Here is a 21,810-nt window from a genome sequence, read left to right as displayed (position 1 = left end):
GCAGGAATGATATTCCAGAGCTTGAGATTTCAATTGATATTTCATGCACTTGGTGTGAATATATATTTTTTAATACTAAATTATAGCTGTGTTTATACTAAAGCATTTTTATTTGATGGCATGTTATGCAAAGAGTATAAAAATAGTTATTACCAAATTGATTTTTTTATGAAAGGGATAAAATGAGAATTTTAAACACATTATTATTATTATTATTTATGCAGGTGTGTGAGACAGAAACAATATAAAATGGCAAAAATGAACATAAGACTTAGCACAGTGCTTGACTTATAGCATTTAGTAAAGAGAGCTATGTGGAAAGTGTAAACCTATGTGGAAAAAACTAAAATAGAGATCATTTTATTTTTTCTGTAGTAATTACATAAAAAATAAACGTTTTGAGAGTGCATTTTTTTTTTTTTTAAGTTTGGCTAGGAATGGAGATATTGTTTCCCACAACTTTCATTTTTTTGTGTGAATATATTCAAGCAACAGGAAAGCAGAATGAATTGCTGAGGAGACCAACGTCATCTTTCTATCTGAATTCAACAGTAGCTAGCATTTTGTCATTTTTTTATACACACACATATACAAACATGTACTTTGTTGTGGATTTGAAAGTAATTTGCAAATACCCATGATCCTTAAGCTCATAAATATTTCACCATGTGTCTCTTACACATGAGGTATTCTCTAACATAACTGTCATATCATTAGCACATCTAATGTAATACACACTATCTAATATTAAATCCATACCTACATTTCTCTGATTAGGATGAAGGATCTTAAGGATGTCTTTTGTGGGACTTTAAAATAAACCCCAAGGTCTAATTTAGGTTGACACAATGTATTTGGTAGATATGTTTCTTTACTTTCTTTTAGTCTAGAGTGAGTCCTGAGAAGAGGAAATTTGATGATAATAGCTTTAAGGAAACATGAAATGCCCTGGTTTCTAGACCTTATGAGAGTCCCAGTTTACATCCCAAGGCCTCTCTGCATTCTGTGGACACGCGTGCATGCCTGTGGTCCAGGTTAGCTGAACCAAGCTGAGAATGGATTGTGACAAGAGGACCCTGTTGGGGGTGCCTTCTCCCCTTTCTCTGTCTTGCTCACTCTCAACAGAAAAATAAATTAACTTAAAAAATTAAAAAAGGAAACCCATGATATTATCTTACCATCATGTTCTACGTTTTTTGTTTCATTCACCTGAAGAGAGGGAGTAGTTCTTGGTGCCCTTGGCTTGGAAGAAAGAGAATTTTCTGTGGGTTCTTGAATACCGGTTCTTTTGAGCTGTTAAAAGAATATAAATCTACTTTCAAAATAGTATTTAATCTACAATTAGGAGAAATCTGACTGAGGATATTGGAAGTATAATGTGTGTGCATTTTGCCTTTCAGTTCATAATGTTTATTGCTTTTGATGTTAAGAGGGATAAACAGGGTCTCCCTGTGGCCTGCTGGTTAAGGGATCCAGATCCCACATGACTGACCACGTTGTTTGAATTCTGGCACTGTTGGCTTGAAAATGCTCCAGGTGTGTGTGTGCTTGCTCAAAAATATTGACAGGATGGTGAAATGGAAGAGAAGGGGTTGTGGCTTGACCATGCCTCATTGTGGGGTGATTTCTCCCTCTCCCTTTCCTTGTGTCTCTCTGTTTCCCTTGGGTGAGCACTTGTGCCCTCTGGCAGAAAAGCAGGAAAGAGAGGGATAAGCAATGCTATCCAGGCGTACAAATTCTCCATAAAATACTTCATCAGGCACATTACTTAGTGCATTAAAAAATACAATTGTGGGAACCAGCAGTTAGCGTAATGGCTATATCGCTGGACTCCCACGTAGTCGACCGTGGTTCATGTCCTGGACCCGGAGGCTTAAAACTCATGCCGGGTGCATGTGCGTGCGTGCCCAAGATCCGAGAGGAGAATGGAGGAGAAGGGATTGCGGCGTGACCATCCCTCCTGGGGGGTGATTTCTCGCTTTCTGTCTCTATGTCTCTGTCTGGTGAGTGCACGCACCCTATAGTGAAAATCTCTCCAAAAAAAAAAAAAAAACCAACAATTGTTACATACAGTTGTTCAAAAAACAGAGCAATGTCAAAAGCAGATTTGCTTAGAGTATTTCAGATTTGCTTAGATATTCTATTCAGTAACACAGGCATATTTTGAACTTAATAAACCTCAGTAGTAAGCTGTTGTCAGATTGTCAGCTTTATTTGCTGTATATTCAATATTTCATTGTTAGTTTAGCAGTACTGTTTAAGATATGTTGGGTTTTCAACTTTTTTTTTTCTTTTTTTTTTTTTTTTTGAGAGGTTTTTGCTAGAGAGCACATGCGCTTGCCAGGAAGACAGAGAGAGACAGAGAGACAGAAAGCTAGAAATCACCCCCCAGGGGGGATGGCCATGCCGCAGTCCCTTCTCTGTTCAGCTCCTGGGATTTTGGGCACACACATATCCACGGGCCTGGTGTGATTTTCAAGCCACTGGATCCGGGGCTCAAACCATGGTCTGCCATATGGGAGTCTAGCACCTTAAGCACGATGCCGCCTGCTAGCCCCCTAAATAATATTTTTTAAGTGATTGTAGTATATAGTGGAATGCTTAGATTCTGACAAAGCTTTATTCTAATTTCCTCTCTCCTTCATCTAGCCAGCTGTTCACATTGTATTTTATTATTATTTTTTTTTCTCAAAATAAATAAATAAATAAATAAAGTTTTAAAGAGAAAAGTAGTTAAGGAGTTTGAAGCTTTCAGGGATGAGAGTAGAAGGCCGTAATTTTTGATTAAGTGACTTAGAAAGGTTTCATTGATAAAGTCCCAAAGGAAATGAAAGAGTGGCCAGGCAGATCCCAGGGAGAAGAGAATTCCAGATAGAGGGAACAGTAAGGACCAAGGCCCTGAGGTGGCAGTGTGTGTCATGTGTCTGAGTAACTGTGAAGAGGCCAATAGGACCAGAGTTGAAAAGGTGAAGTCAGGAGCCAGTGAAGGTCATCTCAAGTCTTAGGAGCCAAGTATGATAAGAGGGGAAACCTTTAGGGGGCTTTCAGCAAAAGAAAGACATGATCTAATTGAAAATTGAAAAGGATCACTTAGGCTGCTATGAATTAATTTTATTTTTCTTACAATGATCCAATAAGAGGTTTCTGTATCATCTTCATAGGATAGGTGGGGAAACAGAGAGGTTTAAGAACTCACGCAAGGTCATATAGAAAAAGTTTAGGGATGTGATTCAAACAATTTATGAGCTTCAAAGGCTGCGATCTTAATCATGCCGATGTGATCGTTTTATTTGTAATCCAATTTAAACTTCTAAATAATTTTAGGTTCAGTGTTTTTATAAATCAGTCTGAAAGATTGGGCATACCATTAAAATATTCACTTACCTGATTTTCTTTTCTTTTTTTAAGAATTATTTTTCAGTTTAACTTTATTTATTATTATTTTCCAATTTGACATGAGAGGGAAGCAAGAAAGGAAGCCACCAGGTCCGAGACTTGAACCATGGTGGTCCAGCACCTTTAACCACCATGCTACCTGCCACCCCTCACTTACCTGATTTTCTATTTCTTTTATTTGACTGTGCTGTTGGGTTAATTGCCTATATTGTTCTTCCACGGTCTGGAGAAGGTCTTTGATGCTATTATCTTGCTGTTCTACAAAAGTCTGGGCAAAGATCTTAGGTTGGTCAAAGTTTCTTTCTTTTTAGTTAAAGTTATTATTTTCTATAACACTATCATTACTTAATTTTTAAAAACTAATAGTGGATTAGAAAATGAATATTGGCAATCATCTTCTCCTTATGTTTCTTTGCAATAACACATGCATCTTGGTTCTTACAGTTTATTTAAAATTGCCATTTCTGAAATTTAATGATCTGAACTTCAATTAAACAAACAAAACCCCACAGTATTTTAATAGGAATATGTCTTTATCACTTACTATATAATTTTCATCTATTTTAAACATGGGAGAATAGTTTTAAATTTAAATTTCTTGAACTTTTTACTTACCTCTGGTATGTGCAATAGTGCAGTAATTTAATGTTCTAATTTTTATTATTTAACTGATTTGTAATTTTTGTATCAGATATAAATTTAGTTTCAGTACATATGAGGGACTTCAAAAAATTCTTGGAAAATGAACTTAAAGTGAGATGTTAATGCAAAAAAATTTGAAATTCATGCATAAATTTTTCATAATACACATATTTTTCATGAACTGTTCTAAGGTCCTTGCATGTAATGTTAGGAAAACAAAAATTTGAAATTATAACAGGAAATTTTATTTTCTGAAGGCTGTTTTTCATGAGAAAAAATATTTCAGTCATGCAACAACATATTTAAATTGTATTATCTTAGAAGTATTTTTTAAAAGGTCTACATTGAAAACATAAACATGAACCCTCTTTGGTATCTACTTACTTTAAGTGAAGTTACTTCTGGATGTTCCTGAATTTCAGGTTGATTTTGAATTAAAGTTAATTGTTCTTCCAAATACCTCACTTTTTGTTGAAGTAGAATTTTTTCCTCTAGGAGGTTTTCAAGTTTGGAATTGAGTTCAAGTGACATATTCTTCACTTCTTCATTTTTGACTTGTAGTTTGGATGTAGCTCTTCTCAGTTCCTTTTCTTCTTCTTTGATTTCGTTGGTTTGCAGTGATAGATCATAAAAAGACTGATCAAATATGTTGAGTTTTTGAAAGATGTCATTAATTTGGCCCTTAGTCTTATGGACAAAGTCTTTAAGACCATGTCCCAATTGAAGGAGGCCATTGGCTAAAATTTTTACATCATCTAACATAGCAAATCTTGATTTTGGCTCTGGTGATATAGAATCAAATGATGATTTGTCTTGGTCAATTCTGGAGGAAATAACTAGAGGAACAATAAAAAGAAAGAGCTTAATCATGTACATTTTTATCCTAATTTCTCAATTTCAAATGATTTGCGACTGTTTTTCTCCAGTAAAGCAAACCTAGACTTAACTCTATATATACCACTCTTTGCCACATCAAAGCTAAGGTTGGAAGGTGAATAAAGTTAATTATTAAGCTATGTTAACTTGCACAAATGTAACCTTCTTCCACTTTGAGTTAGATCAATGTTGAATGAAATCAAAGAAATGAGCAACTAACTTAATAGATAGTTTGAAATTGTTACTGTTTTTCACTTTGTTTTAGTATAAACTTCACTTTTCAGTGTTATGGGCTCTACCTACTTTTTTTTAAAGATCTATTTAATTTTATTTATTTATTTTATTATTATTATTTTTAATTTGACTAGAGAGAGACAGAGAGAGGGAACGTGAGAAAGCAAGCTGCCAGGTCCAGGACTTGAACCACAATTGGCCATGTGAAAGTCCAGCACCTCAACCACCATGCCACTTGCTGGCACCCTGGCTCTACCTACTTTTAAAACCAATTTTAATGTTTCACAATTTGTAATAAGATTTATACATCAGGGGATCAGCAGCTGGCGTAATGGCTTTGTTGCTGGGCTCCCATGTCGTCGACCACGGTTCGAGTCCCAGACCCAATGGCTTAAACTCACGCCAGGTGCGTGTGCATGTGTGTGTGTGTGTGCCCAAGATCCTGAGAGGAGAATGGAGGAAAAGGGATTGCAGCGTGGCCATCCCTCCTGGGAGATTTTTCACTTTTTGTCTCTCTGTCTTTCTGGTGAGCGCACGTGCCCTATAGCAAAAACTTCCTCCCCAGCCTCCCCAAAAAAGAGAGATTTATAAATCAAAAAACTCTTTAATGGGTAAATTCATCATTAAAGTTGAGGAAAAGTTAGTAAATCAAGAATGTATTTTTTAAAGGCCAAAGAGTGGTATAGTGGTAAAAGGCCACACTCTATAAAACAGATCCACATAGGAAGGTTGCCAGTTCAAGTCCTGAGACCTCCCTGAGTACAGCAGGCACAAATAGACCCATGCCTGGGCTGAAGGTAGATTGCAGTGTCAGAAGCCTGTCGGGATGCTCATTCTCTCTCTAAATACATAAATGAAACCTAAAAAAAAAAAAAAAAAAGATTGTATTTTACTCATTGTATTTTAATTCTTTTGGAAACAGTGACCCATTCATTTTCTGTGAAGACTTCTTTAACCCTCTCAGGTGGTGTTAATGCTTCTCAGTGTTGTATTCTTGTGGTATTCTACATAAGCAAACATATAATTATATGTAATATAATTATTTGTCAGTATGTTTTTTAATTTCACATTATATATCTTAACTATCCTGTACCTGATCACAAAATCCCATGCATAGTAAGTACCATTAGAGGCATTTCACCCTCTTTCCTATTATGTTCAACATCTGTGTTTTATACTCTTTTTCATGTGGCCACTGAAGGACCAATAGACCTGCAATCTGAGGTCAAAATAGAATGAAATTGTGAATACTTTCAGTGTCAGAATCAACTTGCTTATCATCAGGTTTTCTCAAGTTTGTCTGGTATAGCAATAAATTTGATAAGACAAATTTACCAAAAACAAAAGATTTATAGTATATAGTATGTCTAAAAATAAATGCCCCACTGTGCTGGAAACTTAATGTTAAAAGGAAAAACACTAAATGTTTAAATTATAAGTGATGATCCTTGTTGAGTTAACAGTTTAAGAACTTTTTGAAAAAAATAACAAACCCTTTAAACCTGATCATGATATATTTATATTATAGAATTAAGAACATGGGTTCTGGAGTCAGGCTAGGGTCTTGGTCCAGAAATCAGCTCAAGCTGTCTGGCTTTGGACAAGCTGCCTAAAGTCCTATACTTCAGTCTCCTCATCTGTGGAGCTGGAGTAATTATCGTATACAATTTATAGGGTTATGAGAAATTAAAAAATAACACGTGTAGCAACAGTATCAGGCAAATAGGAATGGCCTAAACTATCAGTTGTTATATGAAACTTTTAACTTGTGTATGTGTATGTGAATAATCAATCCTACCTAAAAGAAAATTTCAATAAAGTTAACTAAGGGAGAAATGTTGACACAGTGAATTTGAATTTAAGTTTTAAATTGTCAAGCAGCATTGTACAAAATGAATGATCTTTTCTAAATTTATATTCTTAGAAATGCTTCTTCCTGACATAAAATAGAAGATCTTTATTTTGATCATTTGGAATTAAGGGCTTTGAATATAAAAGTTAAAGTCGAGGTAGTGTAGTGTAGCGGGTCAGAGCATGAATCTGGAGGAAGATCACCAGAGTTAGACTCCTGGCTCTGCTGGTCTGTAGCTTCACCCTTGGCCAGATTACTTAGCTTCTCTGTACCTCTTGTTTTCTTACCTGTCTGGTGAAGGTACCTCCTCAATAGGACTGTATAAAGATTAAGAGTTAATATTTACAAAGCGTGTAGAACATTACCTGTGAGCTGGGAAAGTTTGCCAGAATTTGGGTTTTCTAAGTTTTGGTCTTTTGGACCTTTGTAAGAATTGTGTCTTTTGACTAGCCTGTGTGTATTTTTTCTTAAGTATCTAAGAAAGAACCATATAAATATTTGTAGCAGAAATAACAGGAGTTAATAAAAATATACAAATACGTTTACTAACGTGGAAGAAAAAGAAAAATACCCTTTTTACTCAGTTTCATCCTACTTTTTGTACTGATACACGTGATGGAACTAAAGAATTGTATGTCGAGCTAAAAAAATTCAAGTTTTTTCCTTCTTCTATAAAGGGAAAAGTTACGATTGTGATCCTTGGTCACAAAGGGCACATTTCAAAACTTCTCTGAACCAAGCTGTCCGTTTTTGTGGCTTACAATGATTGACCGAAATATTTCACTCACCTTCTATTTAGATAGAATTGAGATGGGCCAGCTTTTCTTCCCTTTTACACTATACGCTATTTATTAGCAAGATCTTTATCCATTTAAAAATTTATATCCCTTAGTAGCACTTTAGCACAATGCCTTACACATTGTAGAAACAATAAATATTTATCGAACAACTAAGAGAATGATAAAGTCATAATGTTTGGAAATTGTCAAAGTACAAGACTTACAGGGAATAGATACAACCTTTCAATATAGCAAGTCCTTTTTAGAGAAGGAAATTTTAAAAATGGCCCCTTCTGGAGCATGGATGTGACTGGACACTAATAACCAAAGAGGTGCATGAAGACGCACACTCTCCTGGTTTGGTACAGGACTGGAATATTAGTACTTTTTGCACAGTATATGCAGTTCCTCACTTGTAACACTGATAACTTAGAGGCAGTGGTCATGTGTTCTTGGTTTATAATAAGTTGTTTCGGGGTAGAAATATCTGGATAACGTTTTTCTTATAGTAGTTTGCATTACGTTATCAAATATAATTAAATAATTTCCCTAGTTGTGGACTGCAGAAGCCTTTCGACACAGGAAAACAATGATGGTAGTAACTTCATGAGTGATTTACATCTACCTCTTAGTGCCTCCTGTTGGAGTGTACATTGTTGAAGGCAGAGTCTAATCTTTGCTTGAACTTGTGCCTGTTTAAATAGAACCCAGATCAAATATAACCAGTGATAATATAAGAATTAAAAGATGTTATGCCAAAGAAAATAAGAAACTCTTAAGGAAACTTAAGACCTAATTTAAGGATTTCTGGTTTCTAAGAGCTAATCTGCAAAATTTCTTAGCTACATAGAACTTTAGAACATCTGAGTGTAACTTGTTCAAATTCCAAGCAAGGCAAAGTCCTTTGTCCTCCCCTAAGTTGTGCAATCTTATGGTGATATGACTTCCAAATGAAGCCCAGGGTATTTTGGCTCTTTTGTATGTAGTATCTCTTTAATTTCTTTTTTTTTTTTTTTTTTGTAACTCAGAAGTCTTTATGTATGAGTGCAAATATTATTATTATGTAAGTTCATAGATGTTGACTTTTTTTTGAGAGAGATTTTTGCTTTAGGGCGTGTGCCCTCTCCAGAGACACAGAGACAGAGAGATAGAAGGATAGAAACCATCCCCCAGGGGGATGGCCATGCCGCAATTCGTTTTTTGGGGAGAGATTTTTTTTTTAAGAATTATTTATATATTATGGATTCTGTTTGTCATCTATTTAGAATATGATATTTTCCAATTTGTCACTTTTCCCTACTTATGTTTATGACATCGCTTGCTGTATTGAACTTTAAAATTAGTCTTTTATGGAGCCAGCAGGTGGCGTGGTGGTTAAGGTGTTGGAATTCCCACACGACTGACCATGGTTCAAGTCCTGGGCCTGGAGGCCTTCTCTCTTCTCTCTCTCTCTGTCTTTCTCTGCCAAAATTCACGTGAAAAAAAAAATAAAATAATTCTTAAAAACAAGTTGGTCTTGGGAACCAGCAGTTAGCGTAATGGCTATGTCGCTGGACTCCCACGTAGTCAACCGCAGTTCGCGTCGCGGACCCAGTGGCTTAAAACTCACGCTGGGCGCGTGTGCGTGCGTGCCCAAGATCCCGAGAGGAGAATGGAGGAGAAGAGATTGTGGCGTGACCATCCCCCGTGGGGGGTGATTTCTCGCTTTCTGTCTCTATGTCTCTCTCTTTCTGGCTGGTGAGCGCACGCGCCCTATAGTGAAAACCTCTCCAAAAAAAAAAAAAAAAAAAAAAAAATTGGGTTTTTTTTATAAATATTTATCGAACAACTAAGAGAATGATAAAGTCATAATGTTTGGAAATTGTCAAAGTACAAGACTTACAGGGAATAGATACAACCTTTCAATATAGCAAGTCCTTTTTAGAGAAGGAAATTTTAAAAATGGCCCCTTCTGGAGCATGGATGTGACTGGACACTAATAACCAAAGAGGTGCATGAAGACGCACACTCTCCTGGTTTGGTACAGGACTGGAATATTAGTACTTTTTGCACAGTATATGCAGTTCCTCACTTGTAACACTGATAACTTAGAGGCAGTGGTCATGTGTTCTTGGTTTATAATAAGTTGTTTCGGGGTAGAAATATCTGGATAACGTTTTTCTTATAGTAGTTTGCATTACGTTATCAAATATAATTAAATAATTTCCCTAGTTGTGGACTGCAGAAGCCTTTCGACACAGGAAAACAATGATGGTAGTAACTTCATGAGTGATTTACATCTACCTCTTAGTGCCTCCTGTTGGAGTGTACATTGTTGAAGGCAGAGTCTAATCTTTGCTTGAACTTGTGCCTGTTTAAATAGAACCCAGATCAAATATAACCAGTGATAATATAAGAATTAAAAGATGTTATGCCAAAGAAAATAAGAAACTCTTAAGGAAACTTAAGACCTAATTTAAGGATTTCTGGTTTCTAAGAGCTAATCTGCAAAATTTCTTAGCTACATAGAACTTTAGAACATCTGAGTGTAACTTGTTCAAATTCCAAGCAAGGCAAAGTCCTTTGTCCTCCCCTAAGTTGTGCAATCTTATGGTGATATGACTTCCAAATGAAGCCCAGGGTATTTTGGCTCTTTTGTATGTAGTATCTCTTTAATTTTTTTTTTTTTTTTTTTTTTGTAACTCAGAAGTCTTTATGTATGAGTGCAAATATTATTATTATGTAAGTTCATAGATGTTGACTTTTTTTTGAGAGAGATTTTTGCTTTAGGGCGTGTGCCCTCTCCAGAGACACAGAGACAGAGAGATAGAAGGATAGAAACCATCCCCCAGGGGGATGGCCATGCCGCAATTCGTTTTTTGGGGAGAGATTTTTTTTTTAAGAATTATTTATATATTATGGATTCTGTTTGTCATCTATTTAGAATATGATATTTTCCAATTTGTCACTTTTCCCTACTTATGTTTATGACATCGCTTGCTGTATTGAACTTTAAAATTAGTCTTTTATGGAGCCAGCAGGTGGCGTGGTGGTTAAGGTGTTGGAATTCCCACACGACTGACCATGGTTCAAGTCCTGGGCCTGGAGGCCTTCTCTCTTCTCTCTCTCTCTGTCTTTCTCTGCCAAAATTCACGTGAAAAAAAAAATAAAATAATTCTTAAAAACAAGTTGGTCTTGGGAACCAGCAGTTAGCGTAATGGCTATGTCGCTGGACTCCCACGTAGTCAACCGCAGTTCGCGTCGCGGACCCAGTGGCTTAAAACTCACGCTGGCCGCGTGTGCGTGCGTGCCCAAGATCCCGAGAGGAGAATGGAGGAGAAGAGATTGTGGCGTGACCATCCCCCGTGGGGGGTGATTTCTCGCTTTCTGTCTCTATGTCTCTCTCTTTCTGGCTGGTGAGCGCACGCGCCCTATAGTGAAAACCTCTCCAAAAAAAAAAAAAAAAAAAAACAAGTTGGTCTTTTATGACTTTTGTGACTTGTGTTAAGTCTTGCTTCCCTCACTATAAAATACAGTTTCTTTAAAGCTCATCTAGTACTTTTATGGTTTTCTTTTTGTTAGTTAAATCTTTGATTACCCTGGAATTTGTTTTGATGAGGGGGTGAAATGGGAATTCATCTTTTTTTTCTCTAAATAGTTAGTCAACTCTCTCAAGAGTTTCCATTAATTTACCTTGTCCTTGCTGATTTGAAATTTCTTTAAAGGAGTTTTTCTTAAAAAAATAAAGACTTAGTATGTTTTTTAGAGAATTTATGAGTGGAATTAGTAGTCAAACAGCAGATAATCTGGATTTAGTTCTGTGCCTCTTACCCTCAGAAACAAGTTGAGTTTAAAATCCTGTTGCTTGAGACAAGCAGGCAGCATAATGGTTATGTCGATGGTCTCCTATGTAGTCGACAGCAGTTTGAGTCCTAGACCCAGTGGTTTAAAACTCATGCTAGGAATGTGTGTGTGTGTGTGTGTGTGTGTGTGTGTGTGTGTGTGTGCGCGCGCGCGTGCACGTGCACCCAAGATCCTGAAAGGAGAATGGAGGAGAAGGGACTGCAGCATGGCCATTCCCTTGTGGGGTGATTCCTTGCTTTCTGTCTCTCTGTCTCTGTCTCTCCAGGAAGCACACACAGCCTATGCATGTCATGCTTGTGCGTGCATGCCAAAAATTCCAAGAGGAGAATGGAGGAGACGGAATTGCAGCATGGCCATCCCTCTGGGAGATAATTCCTGTATCTCTGGAGAGCATATGCACCCTATACCAAAAAATCTCTCTACAAAAATTAAAAAAAAAAAAATATTGTATTGCTTATGTTGGAAATCAAACATAGTTTATAGATAATGTTCAGTCAATTTCTATTTAACCTAGAATCCAGGCTCCCAAAAGTGTCAAGCAATTAAATCTTTGTATATATTCTGTATAGTCTATATTATTCATTCATCTGTTCACTCATTCAATAAATATGAGGCTGTATTTTTGGTATTAGGAATATAGAAGTTAAAAAGATAGATAAGGTTCTCGGCCTCGTGAAGTTTGGGCTCTATTGGGGGAGATAAAAAACAAGAAGTGATGTATAAGTGAACAGAATACTTATAGATTATGTAAGAGTTGTGAATGAAATAACTGAGGTGATGGGGGTAAGGTAAAGGTGAAACTTTCATTTATTTGACTGGTGGGAGGAGGCCAGTCATGTGGATGTCCCCAAAGCCAAGAGAGAGATCTCAATTTCAGTAATTGGGTGGTTTGTTTGGGGCAGGGAGGAGGGAGCATAGTGTATTTTACTTTTCTGTGTGCATGTTGCATGTCCATACTATTTGCAAAGGTTTCCTTGAAATTTGCGGACAGATTCTTTAGTCTCAAGTCTTCATATGGGCTCCAGTGTTGAGGGTTTTTTTTCACAACATTTATCATACACATTATAATTATTTACTTCTCTGATTTCCTTCTAGACTATGAGTTCTACAGAAATCAAAGATTTTATTTCCTATCTCTCTATTCTCAGAATCTAGGACACTGTGTAGATACTCCGTAAATGTTTCTTACAGTGAAGAATAATAGGCATAGTTAAGGCTTCTATATTTTTAAAGAATTATTTTATTTAACTTTATTTTATTTATTTATTTATTTGAATTTGACCAGAGAGAGAGAGAGAGAGAGAAAGTGAGAAAGCAAGCCACCAAGTCCGGGACTCAAACCGTGGTCAGCCATGTGGGAGTCCAACACCCTTAACCACTGCACCACCTGCTAGCCCCCGAGACCAATATGTTATTATGTGCTTTGGATTCTGTTCTCTCCTACCATTTCATAAATTACATTCTTGTCCAAGTGTATGCAAACTGTCTTAACTATATTCCTTTTTATTAGGATTTAATTTTAAAGACTTCCATAACTCCCATATGTTTTTCAATTATTGCATTATCTTTTTCCTTTTTGTAGCTACACTTTAAAAATGTCACTTATTTTAATATTTTTTTACATTTTTTTCAGAGGGATTTTTGCTACAGGGTGCATTTGCTCACCAGAGAGACAGAAAGTGAGAAATCACCCCCCACCCGCCCTGGGGGGATTGCCACAACGCAATCCCTTCTCCTCCATTCTCTTCTTGGGATTTTGGGCACGCACACATACGTGTCCAGCATGAGTTTTAAGCTGCCTGATCCAGGACTCGAACCGTAGTTGACTATGTGGGAGTTCATGTAACCATTATACCACCTGCTGGTCCCACGTATTTTGTCTTTTTACCTCCTACTTCTGAACTTACTTTTATCTGTCATGAGCCTAAGGTTATCATTCATTTTTATGATGCTAAATCTCATGGACAGTTTTCAGTTATTTAATTTAGTATCTCATTTGGCATCTGAATAACATTCGATATTTAACTATTTCTTTCATCTTATATTTTCTTTGGTTTTTGTGTATTTGCACTTTCATGGGTTCCCTTCTACTTCTCTGTGGGTGCCTTCTCAGTCTTTGCGTGCTTATCCTCCTCTGTCTGATTACAGAATTTTGTAGTTCTTTAAGATGCCATTGTTGGATTAATGCAGATGAATAATTAGTGATAAAATTCTAATTCTTTCATAGTTCTTGAGAATGATTCTAAGCATGGGGAAAATGACATACAGATGTGAGGGAGAAAAGTTAAAGTAAAAACCTACTAGTCCTGAATTTGGCCTAGCTAGAATGGTGCAAGCAGGAAGGATCTGCTGCATTATTGCTGAGGCCACCTGAGAGGCCCAGGTTCTTGCCCAACCTAGAACAAGTCACGTGTGGTGGCACTTGCCTATGGTCTTAGCTAACCAGGAGGGTGGGCATGAGGGTCAACACATGGCGACATCCCGTGAAAAATACCTATCTTCCTTCCTTTCCCTCCTGCACTCTCCCAAAAAGCAGATAACCAAAACCCTTAGAGTCCTGAATCTGAATTGGAAATGTCAGTATGAACCGAAGATATATTTCATATTAAAGCATTTCCCCTTTAAGTTGTTCTACCTCCATAGTCTAGACACAATGACACTGAACTACAAGGAATGCTCAGACTGTGGTTTAGAAAAGCTTTTTTTTTTTTTTAAACTCAAAAGAACCACAGGTTCTTGGAGAAATGACTGATTGTAGATGTGGGCAGAAAATGTACAAGAGCCTGGAAAATGTTACAATAGGAAACCTGAAGTTATCAAGGACTACTCTAGCTGAATCAAAAAACAATCTTGAATTGTTTTTTCTTTGACCAAACACAATATATTATGAATATTTATAATATAATACAGATATTATCTGTAAGAATAACTTTAATGTACTGAAACCTATCATATAAGTTTGATATATGAGTTTTTAAAAATCTAAAAACGTATTTAGAGGATTGTAGTACACCAAGTTGTTGTTTCGGAAACTGATAAATCATGTCCTGCATGCATGCTTTGAAAAACCATATTGTGTGTAATAATAATGTACAACAACAAAATGTCAATTTAAAACAATTAAAAATGTGAAGACAAAGAAAACTGACAAGTAACATAAAAGAATCAAGCATTTCTTACTATTTCTGTGTAACGAGTCACTGGCAAAGCCAAGTCTCACTTGGCAAGCCAAGCCTCTAGCCACAGCTAGAGGTGTTCTAGCTGTTAAGTAAAGAAGGAATGATAGAATACGGCATTACCTTTTGGCAACCTTTAATGAATTCATGGATTTAAGCATCGATCCTCATTGTTCATTAATTTCACAAAAAGAAACAAGCAAGCATTTTCTTCCTGATAGAAGATGATATCCTTTATGAAGTGATCTTGCTGGAAGAAATTGAACCTAAATATGACAAAGGGTCTAAATTCAGTTCTCAATTTACAGAAAACATAGAGAAACACGTTAAATGACTCTACAGGGATGCAATTAGTAAAATCTAGGCTCTGGAAAATTTACACAAAAACAATCCACTTTCTTCAACAAATGGGGGGATCTTACTGATGAAAAGACTTGTCCACAGACAGCCAAGTACCTGTCTTTTCCTCTTATTGCATCTATATATCACTCTCATTATTTTTTAAAATGACTGTATTTAATTTTATCCATTTACATATTTATTTTAATTTGATCAGAGAGGGTCAGGGTGTGTGTGTGTGTGAGAGAGAAGTGAGAAAGCAAGCTGCCAGGTCTAGGACTTGAACTGTGGTTGGACATGTGGGAGTCCAGTGCCCTTAACCACTCTGTCACCTGCCAAGCCCTGTCATTATTTTGAAAATGATGTGTTTATAGGCATTTCTGCCCCATTAAACTGTATATTTCTCAAGACAAAGGGATAACTTCTTAATCTTTATTTCTCTTGTGCCCAATCTAATGTCTACTGTTTGTTGGAGAATTAGTAACTATTTCTGGTTGGAAATTAACTTGATAATTTCAGTGGTTAGTTATACCAATAGTTATATTTTTTAGGTTTTTGCCGTAGGGCAAGTGCTCTTGCCGGAGAAAGGCAGAGAGAGGGAAAGTGAGAAATCTCCTGGGAGTGGGGGGTTGCCACACTGCAGTCTCTTCTCTATTCTCTCGGGATTTGGGCCACGCATGCACACGTGCCCAGTGTGATTTTCAAGCTGCCAGGTTTGTGGTCTGCCATGTTGGGGTCTAGGGTCTTTAACACCATACCACCTGCTGGCCCCAGTTATAGTTAGCTTTGATTTCCAGTTGTTTTGATTGGCAAACTGACCAATCATAATTTCTTCACTTGCCATTTTCTCTTTTGGTTATTTTAAATAAAACTTTTCTATTTCCTTAATACTTCCAGAGTGTATGCTTATTGCCAAAGACATTCAAAATTCAAACCGAATATAAAGTTTAGAAAAAACTAAATCCATAACTATTAGTTTTGGAAATATAATTTTATCCATTCTATCATTTTCTCCCTTCCTATGCCCCACACTCTTCATCTCCCTGCACACTTTTCATAAATAGGGTAAAGTGGGTGTGTTCATTTAAAATGTCTACATTGCCCTACCACCCTCCAGAAAATTTAGACCTATTTTCATTGTCCCAGCCATTAATTAGCAAGGTTTTATTATACTTGAAACTTATCAACTCTCTCCACTAGTCTTCAGATAAAGTAATTCATTCTTCCTTCTTTTTTTTTTTTTTTTTTTGGAGAGGTTTTTGTTATAGGGTGTGTGCATTCACCAGAAAGACAGAAAGAGACAGAGAGACAGAAAGCGAGAAATCAACCCCCAGGGGGGATGGCCACCTACAATCCCGTCTCCTCTATTCTCCTCTCGGGATCTTGGGCACGCATGCACATGTGCCCAGCCTGAGTTTAAGCCACCAGGTCCAGGACTTGAACTGCAGTCGATTACATGAGAGTCCAGCAACATAGCCAGTACGCCAACTGCTGGGTCCCTCATTCTTCCTTTTAACCCTTCGTTCTGATGTCTTGAGTCATTTCTCTTCTCTATGTGGGCAGCAAGGACTATGAAAGTTTTTGTAAGAGTCAAGAAATAAGACAGGAAGACAAATAAATGCAGAATATAATGTGATTGTCTCATAGTAACTATTGAGTCATTGGAAAACTTGTGATGGATTTTTGCATACAAAAACAAAAAAAATTCATGACTTCCAACAACCCAATGTGTTATTCTGTTATACCTGCAATACTGTAATATGTTTTGGAAATATAATGTGGAATAGTATATAATACCTTTTAAATCCTTGATCACATTTATATAAAAACTACATCTATAAATGCCATTGTGTTTATATCTGCAAAAGTAACTAAGGTAATTTTAGAGCTGTGTTTAAACTTCTTAATGATGTTTCAGTCCCTACTCATTTATTTCTCAGAACCTCTTATAGAAGAAAGATAGTGAGTTTTGAATCCTTACTGACCTGTGTTTTAATTTCAGCTTTGTTACTTACTTAATTGGTTTGTACGAAAATCAGTGAACTTTCTGGGCCTCAATTCATTGCCCTAAGGATCAAATAAAACATTGTATGTGGAAATTCTTAGCACAGTGCCTTGCAAGTATTAATAATTCAGTATTTGGTCACTTATTTCTTTTGTGTTTAGTGAGTGATACATAATGTTCTTAGATATGTATTCACTATCATTTATATGGTTACTTTCACAGAAATCTTCTCTACATATACCCTCAGAGTCTTAATTTTGCCAATCGTCAAGGTTCTGCCAGAAATATAACGGTGAAAGTCCAGTTTATGTATGGAGAGGATCTGAGCAATGCCATGCCGGTAAGCAATGTTCTTTACCCTTCCTATTCTTCCTAGATAGTTCACATAGACATTCTTTGTACCATGTTGTTGACAGCTCCAGCTGGAAAGGAGTGTGATCTTTTAAAGCAAATTTTTAACTGCATCACATGCTATATTGATAGTAATGAGTTTACTTAAAGTCTAACTTGTTTATTGAGGACTTGGTATATGCTAAGTAGTCTCAGAGATACAAAGATGAATAAGACTTGTCATCCAGAGGACATAAGATATATAAACCTTAAAAAGTGGCTTTTCCAAGAAAGTCCAATTTGTATCACCTAGAATACTTTATCAAAGTACATATGCCTTTTCTCTGCTTTTGGCATTTTTGATTCTGGTTCTCTTCAACTCCCTTTAGAATGAAAGACCAGGTAGGATTTAGGAGGCTGTAGGGTGCAAATGCCCCCCAGTGATTCTAACATGTATAACTCTACCCACTTTAGTTGAGGAACTCAGGCATTAGTTCTCAGTCTTGACTACACATTTGATTCACCAGAGGAGGTTTTCAGTGCCCCAGCTGAATCGCTTTTGAATTAAGTAATAATCGCTGGGGCTCAGAACCAGTTATGAGTACCTGTAAGTCTCACTGAAGTCTTTGCATTCTGTTAATACTGAGAACCAAGGCATGTGCTAAGTATTAAAAGATTGGTATAGGGCTTCAAAGGAATAGGTGTTCAAAGGTGGGAAAGAACACCTGCTGAAGTTTAGGAACAAGCAAGCATCACCTAGGTGAGGTACTTTGGTTCTAAAGCCAAAGGTTATTAAGATGTTCGTGGCAGTGGATCTGGAGAGTGGGGGAAAGCAAGCTGTTCAAGTCAGGGAGTGTCCAGCAGCAGTGAAGAGCAGCCAGAGCCATACAAGATACATCAGAAAGAGTAGAGTAGATCGAATCCAGACTGGAGAGTCTTGACTGCCCAAATTGCCGTTTAGGATTTGTGGAACAATAATAAATACAAGTTCTACAAGAGTATATTTTCAGCTTATTGAAGTTAATAACATATGCTATCACTCTCCTCTGAGAACCCTAGTGGAATGAAAGTGATTTAAGAATAGGTGCATTGTTAACAGTCGTATTTTATCTGTTCATGTTCATCTTATATCAAGTTCGTCTGACTTTCCACTTACTAGGAAAGATACATTTTTTTGTCCCCCTATTGCCTCAGTTTCATCAGCATTTATAGATCTCCTTGACAGCAAGTGAACACAGATTATTCATCTTTGTATTCTCCTTTGGCAGTTACTTAAGATTCTTGTATATAATACATGCTAAATAAATACTTGTTGAATGAATATAATTTATTCTTGAGGTTTGAAATTTACATTCGTGTTCTTCATTAGCTCTTCATTTCTGCCAAAGGAAGGAATATGCTATCATAGTTGATGAAAGAATAATAGATCGTGAAAGTAGATGCTCTGAGCACATATGTGAATTTCTATATGAATTTGAGCTGATGACAACTGTAGTATGTATAAAATACTCTGTTTATTGTTTGCCTAACGAACTCTTCCTTGTCTCAGCATGTATATGGCCTCCTGTGCAGAGCCCAAGCAGCACCCACCTTGTCTCTGTAGTTAGACCACCTCCACTTTGGTGTGACCTTAGCATCTTCCCCCTTATTTCATGGGCCTTGTCACTTTATGATTATATCAATTTCTTTGTCTGGCTCATTAGATTGTGAGCTCCTCGAGGGCAGGGTCTGTGTCCTACTTCTTTGTATATCTTGATGCTTGTGAGATTGGTGCATAATTAAGTCTCAATCTATGTTGCTAAATGATTAAAATTACCTGTCACATAGTCAAAAAAAGGGAACACTTTCCACTGTATCATTTAGTTATGAAGATAAAGCCAGTTATTTTGTCAAAGGCAATAGCTCCTCAGAGGGAGCAAAAGGTACTGCATTCCTTTCGCTTGTGTATTATTAGTCACGTGAAAATGTAATGCTTTTATGTTTATGTGGATGGTTTCAAAGTGTATAAACATAGACATAATGTGTTTGTTTTTAAAAAATAAGGACTATTGGGAACCAGCAGTTAGCGTAATGGCTATGTCGCTGGACTCCCACATAGTCGACTGCGGTTCAAGTCCTGGACCCGGTGGCTTAAAACTCACGCCGGGCGCGTGTGCGTGCGTGCCCAAGATCCTGAGAGGAGAATGGAGGAGAAGGGATTGCGGCGTGACCATCCCCCCTGGGGGGTGATTTCTCGCTTTCTGTCTCTATGTCTCTCTCTGTCTGTCTGGCGAGCGCACACGCCCTATAGTGAAAATCTCTCCAAAAATAAATAAATAAATAAATAAATAAATAAATAAATAAATAAATAAAAATAAGGACTATTCAAATGGTTCTTAGAATAATTTTTTTGATCATGTGATGTAAGGATGGTAAAATTATAAACTTCATAATTCTTTCATGGAACATGTCATTAAACCACACTGAGGTATTAGCAAATTGATGAAGTAAGACTTATCTAGAAGAGTCGTAATTATCACACTTGTACATATCCGTAAAATTAAAGGACCCACTTTAAATATTGCAAAAAAAAGAACAGAAATACTTCCTAATCCTTCCTTTTAATTAAGGATAATGCCAATTCATCCACTTATATAAGGAATACATTTTGGGTTATTTTACCAGTTGTGTTGCTAAAAATGTACTTCTATGCCAGCATATCTGTTCATTCTTAAATAAAGATAGCTAGCCATACGTAAGAGTTTATGGCTAGATGACACTGCAAATTTAATTGTCTCTTATAGGAATCATAGCTATGACCTTGATATCATTAAACCATTTATTGAATTGTCTGCCCAAATTAGCCTATTCAAATGGTAATTAGAATAATTTTTTTGATCATGTGATGTAAGGATGGTAAAATTATAAACTTCATAATTCTTTCATGGAACATGTCATAAAACCACACTGAGGTATTAGCAAATTGATGAAGTAAGACTTATCTAGAAGAGTCGTAATTATCACACTTGTACATATCCGTAAAATTAAAGGACCCACTTTAAATATTGCAAAAAAAAGAACAGAAATACTTCCTAATCCTTCCTTTTAATTAAGGATAATGCCAATTCATCCACTTATATAAGGAATACATTTTGGGTTATTTTACCAGTTGTGTTGCTAAAAATGTACTTCTATGCCAGCATATCTGTTCATTCTTAAATAAAGATAGCTAGCCATACGTAAGAGTTTATGGCTAGATGACACTGCAAATTTAATTGTCTCTTATAGGAATCATAGCTATGACCTTGATATCATTAAACCATTTATTGAATTGTCTGCCCAAATTAGCCACAATATTCCTGTTAGAATTCCAGATACTGTACAGTGCTGAATTGTTTTACCTCTAAAGTGTCTTCAAAGGTAACACTGTAGTTTTTTTTAATGTGTATTTTTTAAAACACATGTGATAATGGAGTTCTTCCTCCTTTGTATTGTAGCTTACAGAGAGTACTAGAAGCAAATGATATATAGCTTGACCTAAAATAGGATTTTTTAGTCATTTATAAATAATTTGTATTTGACTTTCAGAATGACTCTGCCGTTTCAGTGGAAAAGCCACCAGTTTGTATGGTAGATTTATGCCACCATTCTAGGGTCATATTCTCATATAAATTACAAGTGATATGATACATCCAGTTTAAAAATGAATTCTTCACCTTCTTTAAGAAAATGGAAGGAAATGTACCTTATTGTCCAGTAGATTGAAATATAGCTGATAGAAACTTTTTTGAATGTTTGAGCCTCAGATGGGTCTATGACTGAAAAGAAATTTATAGTTAAGCAATGGAATTTTTTTTTTAATGAACGCCAGTAGGCACATCTTCATTGGGCTGATTTTGCCCCATTATTCTCAAATAGTTAATAAAGCAGACAAATTCTTACATAGATATGAAACATCCAGCATTTATTACAACGAAGTTTCAACATGCTGTTATTTGTTACAGGTAATCTTTGGTAAATCTAGCTGTTCAGAATTTTCAAAGGAAGCCTATACAGCCGTAGTATATCATAACAGGTACTGAATTCAAATATTTCTTTCCAAGTTACTCACTTCTCAGGGGCACTGTTAGCACTCACGCCAGTGTGTGTACCAAATGCTTTGCCGCACGGAATGTGCCAGATTCAAGGCTGACATCAGCGTTACAATTTTCAGTCGGTAGATGCACAGTCATTCTCTGTAGATCCCAAGTATAAGGCTTTGTACACGAAACGTCTTTTCTATCAAATTCTCTGGTCCTTTCATTTGTAGTATACCATTACTGATGATCATTGTAGCCTCTGGTCCTTCAGTCTTTCCCT

At 36.4% G+C, this 21,810-nt stretch overlaps 2 protein-coding genes across 3 annotated transcripts in view; one reads left to right on the top strand and one right to left on the bottom strand.

The window, feature by feature from the left end:
* ANGPTL3 (angiopoietin like 3) overlaps positions 1-4,990 on the bottom strand; it is a 10,078-nt gene extending 5,088 nt beyond the window's left edge. The window contains exons 1-3 of the mRNA XM_006147520.3: positions 4,423-4,990; positions 3,554-3,664; positions 1,179-1,293 (exon numbers count right to left, since the gene is read on the bottom strand). Coding sequence (XP_006147582.1) covers positions 1,179-1,293; positions 3,554-3,664; positions 4,423-4,914 — 718 coding nt within the window. The 5' untranslated portion in view covers positions 4,915-4,990. The remainder of the gene's footprint in view (positions 1-1,178; positions 1,294-3,553; positions 3,665-4,422) is intronic.
* The window catches only part of DOCK7 (dedicator of cytokinesis 7), a 213,522-nt gene that overhangs the window by 66,672 nt on the left and 125,040 nt on the right, over positions 1-21,810 (top strand). For both annotated transcript variants that reach the window (XM_006147525.3, XM_006147522.3), the window contains exons 14-15: positions 17,365-17,482; positions 21,456-21,526. In XM_006147525.3, coding sequence (XP_006147587.1) covers positions 17,365-17,482; positions 21,456-21,526 — 189 coding nt within the window. The remainder of the gene's footprint in view (positions 1-17,364; positions 17,483-21,455; positions 21,527-21,810) is intronic.

Source organism: Tupaia chinensis, unplaced genomic scaffold, assembly GCF_000334495.1.
Source record: "Tupaia chinensis unplaced genomic scaffold, TupChi_1.0 Scaffold000215_1, whole genome shotgun sequence".
Taxonomy (NCBI): Eukaryota; Metazoa; Chordata; class Mammalia; order Scandentia; family Tupaiidae; genus Tupaia; species Tupaia belangeri.
The sequence above is the reverse complement of the archived record's forward strand: the minus strand, read 5'-3'. Positions and strand labels throughout refer to the sequence as shown.